The sequence below is a fragment of the Capra hircus genome, chromosome 4 (genome assembly GCF_001704415.2).
Source record: "Capra hircus breed San Clemente chromosome 4, ASM170441v1, whole genome shotgun sequence".
Taxonomy (NCBI): domain Eukaryota; kingdom Metazoa; phylum Chordata; class Mammalia; order Artiodactyla; family Bovidae; genus Capra; species Capra hircus.
Genome location: NC_030811.1, coordinates 6,022,158 through 6,039,368, shown reverse-complemented (window position 1 = coordinate 6,039,368; position 17,211 = coordinate 6,022,158). Strand labels below are relative to the sequence as shown.

General features: G+C 55.5%; 1 protein-coding gene across 2 annotated transcripts in view; it reads right to left on the bottom strand.

Annotated features, from left to right (window-relative positions):
* The window catches only part of SMARCD3 (SWI/SNF related, matrix associated, actin dependent regulator of chromatin, subfamily d, member 3), a 33,424-nt gene that overhangs the window by 15,175 nt on the left and 1,038 nt on the right, over positions 1–17,211 (bottom strand). For both annotated transcript variants that reach the window (XM_018046707.1, XM_018046709.1), the window contains exon 2: positions 16,530–16,670. In XM_018046707.1, coding sequence (XP_017902196.1) covers positions 16,530–16,568 — 39 coding nt within the window. In that variant the 5' untranslated portion in view covers positions 16,569–16,670. The remainder of the gene's footprint in view (positions 1–16,529; positions 16,671–17,211) is intronic.

Below are 17,211 nucleotides of genomic sequence, written 5' to 3'. Positions count from 1 at the left end.
TCATAGGAAAGTGTCCAATACACGCAGCTATTTCTGTGAACATCTGTTTTGCCTTCTTGTGGCAGAAGCCACTGAGTAACCACTGCCCCTGAAATCCTCTGTGCAGGGCAGTGGTTTTCGCGGAGTCCGCCTTGCCACTGGCCTCCAGGTGGGGTAGAGACCCTCCTTGCCTCTCGCTGCTACTGCTCCCAGAGCCCTGGCTTTGCATCTTACCTCCATGGCACCTTCTTTCCTGGAGCATCCGAGCTCCTGGCTCACAGCCATTCCCTCTGTCACCCCTGGCCTCTTCCTGCTGCTTTCCCAGGTCCTCATGGACCGCCCCTCCCACACGTCAGGGCTCTGGGTTCCTGGACGGCCTCTCCTCCAGCAGTCCTCCGCCCCCCCTCAGTCCCTCATGCCAGCTTCACCTCTTGCATCCTTGTCATTCCAGCCCCACCACCAATCTGTGGACATTTTATCTGTACATTCCACTGCCTGCTACCACCTGGCACACCAACCAGCCTTATACCCCACTCTCTGACCCCCATCTCCCTGTCCAGCTCCCTGACATCCAAAGCCAGTGATGCCACTGGAACTGCTGGTCCGTTTCTCTGACCTGCACCCCTCATCACAAACACACCCTCTTACACTTACTCTTTCTTGTTTTTAGTTATGGTAAAACACACCACTATGGTTTTTCCAGTAGTCATGTACAGATGTGAGAGTTGGACCATAAAGAAGGCTGAGCACCTAAGAATTGATGCTTTCGAACTGCGGTGTTGGAGAAGACTCTTGAGAGTCCCTTGGACAGCAAGGAGATCCAACCAGTCCATCCGAAAAGATCTCAACCCTGAATATTCACTGGAAGGACTGATGCTGAAGCTGAAGCTCCAGTACTCTGGCCATCTGATGCAAAGAGCCGGCTCATTGGAAAAGACCTGATGCTGGGAAAGATTGAAGGCAGGAGAAGGGGGTGACAGAGGATGAGATGGTTGGATGGCATCACTGACTCAGTGGACATGAGATTGAGCAAATTCCAGGAGATGGTGAAGGACAGGGAAGCCTGGCGTGCTGCAGTCCAAGGGGTCCCAGAGTCCAACATAACTTAGCGACTGAACAACAAAAACATACATAACGTAAACTTTACCACTCTAACTTCCCTGGCACATACTCTTGGTGCTCTTATTTAAGAGTTAAACCGGCTTTATCAACTCCTCCCCTGCATTCCAGGACCTGATGTGGCTGGAGAGGACACACCACTGCAGCGACCTGGTCCCTCTGTCATTTCTGGAGCTGACTTCAGCTGGCCTCATCTTGCCCACTGCCCCCCTCCTTCCCTAAACCATCAGGTCCTTCCCTGCTCTCAGTCCCCTATGTGAGTTTTCCACATCTTCTTTCTCCTCCAGCCTCCTCCTCCCTCCCAGCTGATGCCCTTGCTTCTCATTTCCCCGAGAAAAGAGAAGCTTGTGAAGAACTTCCAGAGATCCCACTATATCCTCCCACCTCCCGGCAATCGCTCCCCTGGTTCCTGCAGCTGACTTCTCTGTTCTCCCACCTAAACCCAGCCACCCCCCTGCATATGAGCTGCTGTCCCCTGTCTGGCACACTCTGGGCCGTGGCTCCAGCACTTCAGCCCTGTACCATGTCCCTCTTCCCTGCTCCACAATCATTCCTCGGAGATCTCATCCATCACCCAGTCTCAGAGTTGTAAATACCTTCTCTATGTTGACAACTCCCCAGGTTTTCCTCCAGCCCATTTTCTCTCCCAGTCCTTAGACTCACGTGGTGTCTACGCACACACTGTCAGTTCCACCTGGATCTTGAATAGATTCAGCCACAACGAAACCCCTGCTCCCGCACCTCAAATGTGGCTCGCCACCCACCCTCCTCACCCTGCTTCCCACTGCTCCAGCCCACAGGCTGGGCACATCCTGGAATCCTGTCTTTTTCTCCCATCCCACATCCAATCAGAAGGCAAGTCTTGTTGGCTCTGCATCCAGAACCCAGTGCTTCTCATGTCTCCACGGCTCCCAGCCCGCTCCAACCCATAAGCAGTGAATAAGCTGGCTTCCAACCTGGCCCCCAGTGGTCTACTCTCAACACACAACCAGAGGGGTCCTTTAGCAAAGGAAGTCAGATGCCATCACTTCTGCCCCCACAAACTCCCCCCCATCTCATTGCCAGTGAGGGCCGAGTCCTGGGGGGTCACCCCTCCCGGCTCCCTCTGTGTCCTTCTCTTGCACCCCCTCCCTCTTCTCTCCACCCCGGCGAGACACTCCAGGCCCTCGACACTCCTGAAGCTTGGAGCCTGCTGTTCCCTCTGCCAGGAACATGCTTCCTCCAGCTAACACTGTGGCTTCTCTAAAGTCTTTGTTTGAATGCCCCCTCTCAATAGGACACTTCTGCTCACCCTGTTAGAAGCCTCCCTTCCCCCTCTCCCTCCCCACCTGCACATTCTTATCTCTTTCATCCTCCTGGGTTTCTTTCTGAAGTCCTGAACACCTTTCTTTGTCCTGTATCATCTACTTATTTAGTACCTTAGCCTTTCTCTTCTCTTTGCCCCATTGGAATGTAAGCTCCGCAAAGACCAGGATCTTGATGTCCTGTGTGTGGATAAATCCCAAGTATCTGGCATATGGCAGAGATTCCAATATCTCAGGTATTAGGGGCTCAGTCGTGTCCGACCCTTGTGACCCCAGGGTAGCCCACCAGGCTCCATGGAATTCTGCAGGCAAGAATACTGGAGTGGGTAGCCTTTCCCTTCTCCAGGGGATCTTCCCAACCCAGGGATCGAACCCGGGTGTCCTGCATTGCAGGCAGATTCTTTACCACTGAGCCACCAGGGAAGCCCCAATATCTGAAAGGTGTGAGTAATAAGAACCCACTCCAAATCTACTCAGGATTTCCAGCGTGTTTCCAAACACTGCGCGATGTTACAATCTGTGCTTGGGGTTAACAGGATTAACAGCAACAACATCAGCTCAAGCACTTTCATTAACTGGTCTAACTGAAAGGTCTAACTGTCCGGTGGGTGCTGGGATTCCCATTCTAGAGATGAGGAAAAGGAGGCGCTAAGAAGGTATGTGACCTGCCCAAAGCCGCTGTGCTGTTCTAGGGCTGGGACTGCAGAGCGCGTCTCCCAATGTCAAGGTACCTCCCTGGCTTCTCTCCTTCACCTCAATCTGCCTCTCTGATGTCCCTTCAAGGAGAGCCTTCCTGCTGGGGACACACACACACACACACACACACACACACTCCTCCACCTTCCCCATACACCTGTTTTTTAAAGAAGGAAATCAAGATCCCCAGAGGCCTGCACATTTAAGCTGAATTACCCTCAATTATCTTTTAGAGCGCACCCTCCAAAAATCTCAAGCAGAATGTTTCAAACACTGGGAATATAAATTCCAGAAAACTTGCCATCAAGGTGTCTAAAATTCATGTCAATGTGTTGGAGGAAATTGTGTTAGTTTCTGTGTATGAATTACCTTTTAGCCAAAATAATGAATCCTAGTTAAACTCTGAACAAGCCCCTGGCTCCTTGCTCCTGTGGGTGGATCAGTGGGCCCTTCAGGGGCTTCTGGCTGGACAGATGGATGCACACGCGTGCATCCATGGAACTCCTGGTTGGGACCCATGCACATGGTCTACCATGTTGGGATGGCTCCCTGTCCTCCACGAATCACCCCAGGTGCTTCCTTTGGGAACACGTGGTTACCTGCCCACAGGCCGTGGGCAGCCCCAGTGCCACCTCGTCCTGCTTTCCTGATACCACTCAATGGTCATGGGTATGGAGAACCCAGAGGGTCCAACCTGGTCTAAGAAGGTAGGAGAAATGATCCGAGCAAAAGGCAGAAGTCTCCATCTGTGTGCAGAGGGCCCGAGGTTTCTTGGGGAACCAGGCAAAAGTATGTGGGATTGAGAGACAATGGTCTGGGAGGCCCGCCCATGATCAAGGACGTCACGGTCAAAGCCAGGCTGGGCCCCTCCCATGTCCCCACACAGCACACCCCGGATGTCTCTGGGGCTCGAACAGCTGCTCATGAAGCCCCACAATGGGGCAGGCAGGGGGAGACAGAGTGGGTGGTCTCAGGGCCTGGACCTGATTGGGACATCACTCCTGGTTTCTGCAAACCTGTGTAACGAGGCCAGCAGGTATCCTCACCCCCCACCTGTATAGTGAATCCCCTCCAGGTAGCCCCTCGGCCTGCCCTGACCCATGCCCTTCTGCCGGATCTGGGCACTTGCCTGGGCCACAGCAAGCCACTCTGTCCTGGGCCAGAGCTGTGACCACAGGGCCTTACTGCCCTGCCCATTGCTCCATCTCTTCTGGGGTCCTGTCGTCCCCCAGGCCCTGAATCCACTGCCCTGGGTGAGGTCTCTGCAAGCTCCTCAGCGTGAAGGCTCCAAGCTTAGACTCAAGAACGGGGCTTCTCACCTGTGGCACTGTGGACATTTAGGGGCTGGATAATGCTTTACTGTGGGCTTCCCTGGTGACTCAGATGGTAAAGAATCCACCTGCAACGCAGCCAATGCAGGCCCGAACCCTGGGTGAGGAAGATCCCTTGGAGAAGGGAATGGCTACTCACTCCAGTGTTCTTGTCTGGAGAATCCCATGGACAGAGGAGCCTGGTGAGCTGCAGTCCATGAGATCGCAGGGTTGGACATGACTGAGCGACTAACACACACACAATGCTTTCCTGTGGGGGCCGTCATCGTGTGTTGTATGATCTTAGGAGCATCCCTGGCCTCTCCAATAAATTCTACCAGTACGCTCCTCTCTCCACCTCTAGACACTGTCCTTTGTCCCTGGAGGGTGAAACTGCCCAAGGTTGAGAATCACAACTCTAGAATCAGACAGTCTTGGGTTCATGCCTGGCTCAGCCTCTGCATGACCATAAATAAGTACAAGTCACATGACCAGTCTGAGCCTCATTTTCCCCATCGGCAAGACATGGAGCCCATCACCCAACTCATGGTGGATGTGAGGATTAGAACGAGGTCGTATCCGTGGGCAGACCAGCACAGCATCTGGCACAGAGTGAACTGTTAATGAAGTGCCTGCTGTTACTAGCGTCCAGTGCTAAGCCTGCCAGACCTTGCGGGCTCGGCCACTGCCTGACCTCTGGGTCCTCCTGCCGACCACCCCTCAGCTAGGAGACTGCTGAAGACAGGAACCTTCAGAGCCCCTCAGCCGCTGGCCACCAGGAGTCTCGCAGGAGGGTAGCCAGGAGGGGCTGGCCAGGCAATTATTCACAGTGGCCCGGGAGCCACAGGGGAGTCTGGGTTCTACCCAAACCACTGGAAGCTTCTTTGATTGGAGAATGACCGTGAGTACACAGGGTGGGTCTGACACGAGAAGCCCGTGTAGAAAGTGGTAGGGGAGGGGCTGCAGGGAAGGAGGGAATGGAAGACATTGAGAAGCCACCACGAGTAGTGAATCAACTGGAAGGAAACCCAAAAAGAGCCCATAAGGCTGCCTGTTGGGCCCAGGGAAGCTGAGGTTTGGGAGCTACTGATGGAGGCATTTGAAGGACACGCGGGGCCTCCCTGCAAGCCCCGACCCCAGCCCCCCACTGCTGGCCCCTTCGCGTGTCCAGTGAGCCCCCACTATGTGACGTCTTGTACGAGGTACCGTTGATTCACACGCTGGACACAGCCTCGGCCCCCCAGGACTCTGAGTTTGAGGACTGAGTGGGAACAGACAGGGCTGAAGGCATGGGAGACGGAGAAGCGCATGGCAGCTTCTGCCCCTGATGGCCAAAGCTGCAAAGCGAGGAGGGGGCAGTGGAGGACCAGTGCATCCCACCCCAGAGCTCCGGGTTTCCTTGCGGAAAAGATCAGCAAATGCCCCCAAGAGCATCCTCCTCGGAGGGACTGTGGCCTGCTGGGGCTGCTGGCCCTGGTGACAGTGGTAGGGCCACCAGCAGCCACAGCCAGGCCCCAGGGTTATGGTGAAATTTGTGAGTTTCTGGGAGCTGTACCCAAACCCTGGTGGAGACAGTGGGGGCACCAGGGCTGAGCAGCAGCAGAGCTGCCCAAGGATGGGCTGTGGGTACCGTACCCACAGGGTACCAGACTGCCCGCATATCTGTGGAGAAGAACCACTGGAGGCCTTCCGCCACCTCCGCGTGTTTCCATGCAGAGCCGGGTGCAGAGATGATGTCCGGCAGCCAAGAGGCCCAAGGGAGTCCGTGGTGGCAGCAAGTCAAACTGTCCCTCGGGGCCCTGGTTCCTCCTGTGGTGGGTGTGACCCAGGTCACCTCCTGGAGGTTCTGGCCACCCAGCACTCATTATCTCCCTCCTCATAAGACAGGACGCCACCTTCTGAAGGGGCTTCCCTGATGGCTCAGATGGTAAAGAATCTGCCTGCAATGCAGGAGATGCGGGTTCAAGCCCTGGGTCAGGAAGATCCCCTGGAGAAGATCTCCTGGAGAAGATCCCCAGCATTCTTGCCTGGAGAGTCCCATGGACAGAGGAGTCTGGCAGGACAGTCCATGGGGTCGCAAAGAGTCAGACAGGACTGAGTGACTAAACCACCACCACCATCACCTTCTGAAGGCAGCTCTCAAAGTCCTCTGTTACAGGTAAATGGCATCCCTCCCTCCACCCAGTTCCTTTGCTGGAGACCTAACCCCAGTACCTCAGAATGCCATCTTTAGAGATAAGGTCTCTAAGAAGGTGACCAAGTTAGAATGAGGTGGGTCACTAAGGTGTCCCTAATCCAATATGGCTGGTGTTATAAAACTGGGGAGGTTACGACAGAGACAGGCAGACACAGAGAAGACAGCATGAGGAGACACAGGCGGAAGGCAGTGGCCTACCAGCCACGGAGATAGGTCTGGAGCCCAGCCTTCTCCCACAGCCCTCGGAGGGAACCAGCCCTGCCCACGTCTTGGGCTTCCAGCCTCCAAACTGTGAGAGAATGCATTTCCATCGTTAAAGCCGGCCTGTCTGGCACTTGGTCGTGGCAGGTCTAGCAAACTTATCCCCTCAACAGTGCTCCTCACCATTCCTTGGGCTCCATGCCCCCCACCCAGCTGCTCCCCTCACAGCCTCTGGTTTGCCTGAAGCCACGGAATACAGGGTGCTCAGAATGGTGTGCTTAAATAAACGAGGTCCTACTGAATGGCACAGGGCACCGTATCCTGGGAAAAGTCATAATAGAAAGTATATGAAAAAGATGGGAGCTCCCTGGAGGTCTAGTGCCTGAGGATCTGCACTCTCACTCCTGAGGGTCCGGGGTCAATCCTTGGTCCAGCAAGTAAGCAAGCCACGTGGTAAGGTCAAAAAAAAAAAAAAAAAAGGATGGGTATATATGTGTAACTGAATCACTTTGCTGTTCAGCAGAAATTAACACAACATTGTAAATCAATTCTACTCCAATAAAAAGTCAAAAAAAAAAAAAAAAAGAATGATGTGCTTATGAGCACAGCACAGGGCAGGACCTGGGGGGCCGAGTCCTGAGTCTGAGTCTTCATTCCACCAAGCTCTCTAGCCTCAGTCTCTTCATCTCTAAGATGGGTTCAGCATCATCTCCCCTCTCTCATTGCGTTATTGTGAGTAGGAAAATAGAAACAAGAGGACATATGTGAAAATCGTCTCTAAGTCACAGAGGACTTAGAGCCCTCACTGTTCACAACACAGCACTCTCTGGTAAACACCCGCCCCACTTTGGGCTTGTACCGAATTTCCTGTCAGTTAAAAACTTGACTCCCTTTCTACTTTGTGACAAAACATCTCTCCCCATCCCATACTTCTAAAGTTGCCTCTTTGGATTCAAGGATATTCCTCTTGTAAGAATTAAGCGGTTATTCCAGCTCGAGAGCTTTTGGATCTCAATTCTCTCATCCAATATATTTTCCCCCCTTGCCAGTTGAGCATCATTCATAAATCCAGTGAGTGGGACCGTCTCTCTTCATCCAAATCTTTATGGAACATACTGAAAAAGGCCCAGGACAACTCCTCTCTCAAAATGATCTACATCCCTTAGGCTTAGCCCTAAGTTGGCAGCAAATTTACTCAATCACAGTAATACCCAGTGACGTGCTGGAGTGTCACGTTTGTAGTTTAAAATCAGCTCTGGTAGGAGTATTTATGCCACAGAAATTAGCAGATGATACAAATCAGATTTCAGCTCCCCTTCCCACCCTGTCAAGAGCCAGTTGTAAATATTCACTAGCACACTGCTTTCAGGCCACCTGTGTGTATCTTAGTCAAGCTATTGGGAGAAACTTTGTCAAGTGGTTTGGCCTCCAAATGAACACATGAATCTTTATGGAGCTTAACAGCCGATAAAACAGTTCAATATTCCTGATTTAATTTGGTTCTTTCAACATCCCAGGAAATTAAAAGTCTGGCTTTTGCGACCCATTGGACTGTAGCCCACCTGGCTCCTCTGTGACATTTTTCAGGCAAGAATACTGGAGTGGGTTGCCATTTCCTTCTCTGGGGGATCTTCCCAACCCAGGGATTGAACCAAGGTCTCCTTCATTGCAGCATATTCTTTACCTGCTGAGCCATCCGTGAATAGGTTTACTATTAGTGAAAAGTGAAAGTGAAAGTCGCTCAGTTGTGTCCAACTCTCTGGGACCCCATGGACTATACAGCCCATGGAATTCTCCAGGCTAGAAGACTGGAGTGGGTAGCCTTTCCCTTCTCCTGGGGATCTTCCCAACCCAGGGATCAAACCCAGGTCTCCCACATTGCAGGCAGATTCTTTACCAGCTGAGCCACAAGGGAAACCCAAGAAGACTGGAGTGGGTAGCCTATCCCTTCTCCAGGGGATCTTCCAGACCCAGGAATTGAACTGGGGTCTCCTGCATCACAGGCAGATTCTTTACCAACTGAACTATGAGGGAAGCCCCTATTACTGTACCCATTTTAAAGATGAGTAACACAGGTTAATGACTGACTTAGAGCCAGACCGCCAGCAGGGGCTTAAATGCTCATGTTCTGATCTCAAGGTCAACGTTCTCTTCTGCTCACCGTCTGACTGCTCCCCCATCCCCGCTGGTTGTCACAAGCATCCTGAATTCCCCCAGCATCCCCTGCTCTGGGTTTACAACATGGACAAGTCGACAGGGAGCATCTCCAAGGCCCCAGCCCTGCCCATCAGCAGCATATCTCTGAGAACTGATGAACGATGCTTCTCTGCCTGGGTGAGGGTCTTTGAGTGTTTGACAAGACTCTGCATTTCGTTTCTGATTCACTGATGACAGGAGGCCACCTAAAGTGACAGCAACCTTTCGTGCTGTGTGTGGGGCCCCCCGAGAAATACCGATGTAGGGTTCGGGGCCTGAAGGTTAGAAGTGACAGGGTAAGGAAAGCTCGAGGTGGATGCTGCAAGCTGGGAGAGCCAGACAGGCTTCACTCAGCCCACAGTGCATCTCAAAACACTTAAAAAACCCTTAAAAGTGGGAAGCTTTCATATAAAAAGCCAGATTCTCAGAATCTCTTAAAACACTGGAAATCTGGCAACACAGATGGAGTTGAGGGGCTCTCTTTCTGAAGGGGTGCGAGCTGTGCAATCCACAGCATCCTGTTCCCTATTTTAAGGGTTGGTTGAGTCTCTCACACCCCGAGGCCATGCATGTGTGTGCACGCTAAGTCATGTCTGACTCTTCGACCCCATGAACTGTAGCCCACCAGTCTCCTCTGTCCATGGGATTCTCCAGGCAACAGTATGGAGTGGGTTGCCATTTCCTCCTCCAGGGGATCCTCCCCACCCAGGGATCTGAACTGGCATCTCCTGCCTGACAGGTGGATTCTCTACCACTAGCGCCAAGTGGGAAGCCCATGTCCCTAGAGACCCAGCAATCAAGGGGAAGTAGGGTGGATCTTGTGGACCATGACAACTAGCCTTTGACCCCAGCCTCAGAGCTGGGGTGAAAGCGGTCATGTATAAAGGGCTGGCTGCTTTGCCCTTTGGGGGCTGCGGTTTGGGCCATAGCCCTTCTGAGGATGCAGTGGACAGACCCCAGCTGGGACTCTTCCCTGACCACTGGGACGTTCCCTAGCCTCTGTGTACCTCAGTTCCCCATCTTAAAAGCGGTGACGATCATATCTAACTCACAGTGTTGTGGTGAAGATCAATCAGTTAAGCCACGAGAGAGTGTGCAAACTGCAGTAAGTCCTCGGTCTACACTGGCTGTCCTAGTCTGACCCCAGCCTGCCTCCCCGACTTTCTTCCTGCAGTCGCAGCGCTGGGCCTCAGGTGCTGCGAAGAAAGTGGGGTCTGTCCACCCCCAGGGGGCATATTTTCTAAGACTGTTTTCTCCTGAAGGAATGGGCCTGAGTAGAATGGGGGTGAAGGAAAAAGTGAAAGCGAGAGTCGCTCAGTCATGTCTGACTGTTTGGGACCCCAAGGACTGTAGCCCGCCCCCAGGCTCCTCTGTCCATGGGATTCTCCAGGCAAGAATACTGGAGTGAGCTGCCATTCCCTTCTCCGGGGGGGGGGGTATCTATGGAACCCCGGTCTCCTGCATTGCAGTCAGGTTCTTTACCATCTAAGCCACCAAAATAGGGGGAGGGGTGATAAAATTGGGGCTCAGAGGGGAAACTGAGGCAAAAAAAAAGCAAAAGCACATGGTGCTTCCTGCCGGTGGGGGCAAGGGGGAGTGGGATTCGCAGACTAGCGGACGCCAGCTTCCCCTCCTCTGCTCGGCCCGCCCCCACCGGCAGGACCCTCCCCGTGCCGGCATCACCTCCTCCAAGCCGACCCAGCTGGGCCCGGCTGTTGATTCAGCTGCGGAAACCGGAAGGAATCTGCAAGTCCAGGACAGACGAGGACCGCAGGGCTCTCTCTCCTGGGCTCTCTCTCCTGGGCTCTACCGCCTCACTTTTTTTCTCCAACTAAAAAAGTCATGAAAGGCCAAGAAGGCAGGCCTCCTAAACACTGCGTCCGGCTGGACGGCCAGATGCTGCTGGAGAGATGGCGGAGGCTCAAAGGTAACCCACCTGAGTTCTCAGAACCGGCCGGGAGATGCCCTTCTTGCTGGGGGGTGAGGGTTGCGGGGATGGGGGGGAGGGTCGCGCGGAAAGCCTCCGCGGCTTCTCGCCGACTCCAACACAACGGCGGCGGCTAGCACAGCGGTCTGGAATCTAGGGAGACACGGGTCACCATAGCTGCGCCCTGGGGTCTACAGAGGACACCTGGAGCGGGCACCGCGCCCAGCATCCCGTTTTCACCCAGCGGTGATGAGGGGCCGGGGCCAGCCACGGCGTGCCGCCCTTGAGCAGAGAGCTCAGTCTGCAGCACCGCCCTGAACCTTTCGAGACGTGGTAGAAAGGCTCGTCTTAACTGCAGACGCTGAGCCTGAGAGCCAAGTGCTCCTGCCCAGGTCGGCCTGGGCAGGGACCGGCAGAGTTCAGTCTCTAAAAAGGCTTGGGGGACCCCGAAGCCTATGCGTCCTGCTCTCCCAGTGGGCGCCAAGGTCTGGCAGCTAGCACAGGCCCCCAGGTAGGGGCTGTCTGAAGAGACCAGAGCTGGACATTTCCCAGAGCAGACGCAGGGCCTGTGGGAGAATTGCCTCCAAGCGGCTGGAGGCGGTCAGATGTCGCGGAAGCAGAGGGCAGAGTCCAGTCTCTAAGGAGGCCTGTCATGGAAGCAGAAAAGGGGTCCATCCTCTGTAACTCCAAGGGCAAGACCAAGGTTGCGGGAAGAGCCTCCCTCACCAGAGAAACTGGTGAAGAGGGGATGGATTTCCTGGACCACGGTGAACAGGTTCTGTCAGCGAGGGACTGCCCCAGGTGTGGCCCATGGAGCAGCTCGGGTGTCGCAGGTCAAGGCGGGCAGGCCGGAAAGGCCCACCCTTGGGTTGTGGGTGTCTAGAGAGGGTGGGGTCAGCAGTGCAGAGGGATCTCAGGCTTCTTTTAGGATCGGCTGTCAGGGCCACCTGCTCTCTCCTACTGCCTTATTCATCTGCTCATTCATCCAAGAAAATAAGAATTCCCTGGTGGCCCAGTGATTAGGACTCTGCGCTTTTCACTGCTATGACCCAGGTTCAACCCTTGGTTGGGGAACTAAGATCCCCCAAGCTGCATGACCATAAAAAAACACATAGTTTTGTGTGGTTTTTTTCCCAGCACTATTCTGAATAAGAGCCTGGCAGGCTGCAGTCCATAGGGTCAGAAAGAGTCGGGCATGACTGAAGCAACTTAGCATGTATGCGTAAGACATAAGAAGGTGGAACTTTACACCTCAGGTGGGGAGAGAGTGCCCCTCGAAGTGGTATTTAAGTCAAGACTTGAACGATGCTTTCAAAGATGCAATCCAGCATTCCCTGCCAAATAGTTGCTAAGTCCCTGGCATCTGTGTCTAGGCCTCAGAGGGTTCAGGACCTGGGGGTAAGGGTGTGTGACTGGTCCCTTCCTGTACCCAGGCTTACCTGTTGGGCACACATACTGATCATGGTGGTGGTTTATTCGCTAAGTTGTGTCCAACTCTTGCGACCCCATGGACTGTAGCCCGCCAGGCTCCTCCGTCCATGGGATTCTCCAGGCAAGAATACTGGAGTGGGTTGCCACTTCCTTCTCCAGGGGATCTTCCCAACCCAGGAACTGAACCTGGGTCTCTTGCTTTGCAGGCAGATGAATTGATGGAGGTCTTTATTTTCCTATGAGGATAATCCCCTTCCCCAAGAATGTGACTCTGTACTTGATTCCCGATTTTAAATAGACTTCCCTGCTGCCTGACACGTTGGAAACTTTGTTGTAAATACTAACAGGCAGCGCATTCTTCCAGTTGCTCTAAATTTTATCTTTGGATTGAGCACAGTCAGCAGGACTTAAATGGCCGCGTGATGTTCTGTCAGCCCTCGGCTGTGCCTGAGGAAACTGCTGTGGAATTGTTGAGGACATCGCTAAAACTGTCACACAGGATTCCCCTCACGTCACCTCATGGGAGACACTTCTCGGGGTCTCCGGGCCAGAAACCACAGTCTTTCGGGGGCAGATGGTTAGGTTTTCGTCCTAGAGGCAAGTGTAACTGCTTACACTTGCCCTGTTACAAGTGTAACACTTAACACTGCCCTGTGACACCGGGCCTCCTCCACTCACTCACCCTGGGCTGCAGCGTCCCCTCCCTGCCCTGCGGTCCCCTGCCCCGGGCCCCTCATTTGGTGTGTCTTTGCAGACCACCTCAAGCTCTCTTGGAACAAGGCAAGTGCATCTTTCCTGCCTGCCTCTCCCCTCCCCTGCCCTCCCCGCACAGCGTACTGCTCCTCACTCCAAGCCCCAGAACGTTCTTCCGTCTGGAAAGGAAGGCCGACACGGGAGATGATCCAAGTTTGTTACATTCCAGTAAAGGCACGGACAGCCACAGGCTCCTGAGACGATTTCTCACATTTCCTGGAAGTGAGTTCGGGTCACAGAGAAATGGGTTTCACAGCGTAGGAAGCAGATCGAGATGTGGGCTTGGCTGAGGATGTCCCACACAGCCATGGCCGCCCCCACAAAGTCCCCCTCAGCCATGTTCCCACAGGTCCCTGTGAGGTACTGGGGGTCAGCAGGTCCCACACAGCCATGGCTGCCCCCCACAAAGTCCCCCTCAGCCATGCCCCTCAGGCACCCTGTGAGGTACTGGGGGTCAGCAGGTCCCACACAGCCATGGCTGCCCCCCACAAAGTCCCCCTCAGCCATGTTCCCACAGGCCCCTGTGAGGTAACTAGGGGTCTGCAGGTCCCACACAGCCATGGCTGCCCCCCACAAAGTCCCCCTCAGCCATGTCCCCACAGGCCCCTGTGAGGTAACTAGGGGTCTGCAGGTCCCACACAGCCATGACCGCCCCCCACAAAGTTCCCCTCAGCCATGTCCCCACAGGCCCCTGTGAGGTACTGGGGGTCAGCAGGTCCCACACAGCCATGGCCGCCCAGTCACCCTCGGCCGAGTGTCCCCCAGCAGCAGCTGAACCCTCTGGCACAGCGATTCAAGAGGGCTCAGAATCCAGCCCAAATCAAGGACTGTGTGCTCATCCTGAGTGTCTGTGGCTCTGGGTCCCCTGATGACACCTCCTCAGGCGACACCTCAGCTCATTACCTCTGCTGCTCACAGCTCACTGACAACCAGCTCTCACTTGCAATCACACTGCGGGCATTTGGGGTGAAGACAGCTCCAGCTGTTGCACGCCCGGCCCGCCTGCCCACCCCTCGTGCCGTCTAGACGCTAGCACGGGCCTGTCAGCATCCAAATGACAGCACGTGCCCAAGCCACCGGGCGTTAAAGCCGGCTCCCTGCCTGCAACTGCACACGCAGAATGAAGGCCAATTTTATGGTAGTGAAGTGAAAGTCTTTCAGTCCTGTCAGAATCTTTGCGATCCCATGGACCGCCATGGAATTCTCCAGTGGGTAGCCTTTCCCTTCTCCAGGGGATCTTCCCAACCCACGGATCGAACCCAGGTCTCCTGCATTGCAGGCAGATTCTTTACCAGCTGAGCCACAAGGGAAGCACAGTTTGTTTTTTTTATGGTAATGGGAACTCCAAAATATAACGCCAGAAACCCCACAGCACCTCACTCCTTACCACCTTCATCACGTGGGGAGGTTGGAGCACCCAACTCCCCAGGAGTCTTAGACTGAACCCTCGATTCACTGCATGACTGGGGCCACTTGGGGACCAGGGGTCACTAAGGTGCACTCACTGCTCCCAGAGCCTCCTGACCCCCTGGGATCTTCTCAAGCCTCCTCTCTCTCTCCACCCAACCCTTCAGCTAGGTGACCTCCTCTGGTCCTCCGGGCAAGGCATGGAACAGCCCAGGACACCCACCTACTGCTGCTGGGAACCCCCTTAGAGATTATCTCAGTGCACCCCAGAGCAGCTGCAATTCACGAGGATTCACCACGTGGAGGCCTGGCTCTGGGGTACCTAGGAACCTCGGCTGCCTTCCCATCAACCAGCCCCACATTTGACCTGGCCTCCACCTTCAGACACCCCAGAACTTCAGAGCTGCCTGGAAGATTTAGTAGACTAGCTCACACCTTTACAATCCAGCCCCACAAGCTAAGGAACACATTCGCCCTTAACCTTAGCGGTGGTTAGGTTGCAGGGTAGGGGGTCAACCTTTGTCTGGGGGCCTGGATGAGCTGCACCTGTTTCCACGGTGGCCAGCACCAGGTCATGGCCTCTCTGCCACCCAGTGCTGCTCCATCTCTGGGCCAGCCAGGCTCCCCCTGCCCCATACCACCCCGGGCACAGCCTACCCGAGGGGTGCAGGGCAGAGAGGGGACAGGACTGCCTTGGACTTCAGAGCGGTCCAGGCAGGAAAGCAAGTTCCTCTGCTCTTTCCGAGGGAGGAGAAGCTGAGACTAGCAGTCTTATTTGGTCGACCCCCTACCCTCGCATCACCAGTCTACCCCACCTTCCTGTTCTCCCAAAATGAAAGTCGCTCAATAGTGTCCGACTCTTTGCGACCCCATGGACGATACAGTTCATGGAATTCTCCAGGCCAGAATACTGGAGTGGGTAGCCTTTCCCTTCCCAACCCAGGGACTGAACCCAGGTCTCCCTCATTGCAGGCAGATTCTTTACCAGCCAAGCCACCAGGGAAGCCCCCTGTTCTCCAAAGCCTACTTCAAATCGCCCTACTTAGGGCACTTCCTGTGGGCCAGCCGAGTTGCTCCCTCTGCTGGACTGCCGGCCTGAGGGCGGGGACCGGGCCCTCACACCTCCAGGGCCCCCGACAGCACCTAATCTGTTACCAGGTGATGCCCACTGGTGAGGCTGGACTGGGAGAGCTCACACTGGGCTCCAACCCCCTCCCATAGATGGTCTGGGCTCTGGGGCAGGCAGCCTTTCCACGCAGTGCCTTAGTGCTTCCTTCTGGACCAGGGATACCACCCTGGGACTAGCCAGGCTGTCCCCCTCTCTGCCACGCTGCCAGGAGGAGACTCAGGAGGATCCAACTCACGTGCAATGGGCCTGAGAGCACCCTTGAGCCCGGGGCCTGCCTCGTGTCAGCACGGGACTAGCCGCCACCAGATGCCCAACAACAGGGTGCCACCATTACCCCTCCCACCCCAAACAAAGCCCTGCCTGGGGCTCAGAAGGCTTGCAGATGTGCGCCCTAGCATGTCCAGGGTAGGTTTCCAGGGCCCAAGTTGTGCCGGAGCTCAGCAGGTTCCCCTTGGCTGCAGAAAGTGTGTGTGTTTGTGGGGTGTTATGGACGCATGTGAGCACTCACACACAGGTGAGGGGCACGGAGGTCTGTGTCTGGGGGGGACTCTGGGCACAAGCCAGGAGGAAGGAAGAAGGAGGAAGTGGGACAAGCCAGAGCCCCCAGACCATTTTCACATGAAGCAAAAATTTGGCTTCAGGCTCACGTGTCCCTGGCTCCAATGGCCGTGCAAGGCAGGGCCCAGGGACGGCTAGAGGTGAGGAACACCGAGCAAGACGGGGAGCGGGGGTTGTGGGTAGGGGGAGCTGCTCTGGCCCTCGCAGGGCATGAGAAGAGGCACCACCAGGGACCAGACTGGGGCAGAAGTGCCAAGAGGGGGCCATGGAGTGTGAGCAGAGGCCCAGCGGCTCCAGGGCTGGTGGGAAAGGCAGAGCCTACCTGTACCACGGCGGGCGGGTGCTGAAGGCCTGCGGTCATAGGTGGCAGGGTCCTGCAGCGGGGGACTCATCCAGTGCCCCCTCGGTGCCCGCGCCCAGAGCCTACCGTGCCTGCAGCACCAAGGGCCATTCTGAGGAGGATCTGAAAGAAGAGGGCAGTGGGAGGGGCGGCCCAGACCCTGAGCACAGAGCAGACTCACAGTGGGCCCGAGGAGGCAGGGGAAGGTGCTAGAGGGGCCCCACGTGTGGGCCATTCCCTGGCACAGTCTGGGGAAGGCAGGAGGTGCACTGAGCAGGAACCAGCCCTGCTGGGTGGTTCAAGAAGGACCAGTGTGAGAGCAGAAAGCTGTCGGAGGCCAGGTCCTCCTGCCGGCAGAGCTGGGAGGATGAGAGCAGAGGATGCAGGCAGAGCCCGGGCCCGGGCAGGGGAGGCCAATCTGGGAGACTCGGCAGAACGGAAAGGAGGACCGTGAGCCAGGATGGGAGCTGGATGCCTTCTGGGGCTCAGGCCCATCTCAGGGGAATCCTGGGGGTGGCCAGCAGGTAGAGCTGGCCTGCTCTGTGCTCCGCCCAGCGCACACTGAGCCCTCCCTGTGCGCACAGCCCTCCTGGCTTCACTCCCTGCGAGAGCAGGACAGTTGGGAGCGAGGGGCACTACCGGGGCAGATGGTGGGGTGTAGGGG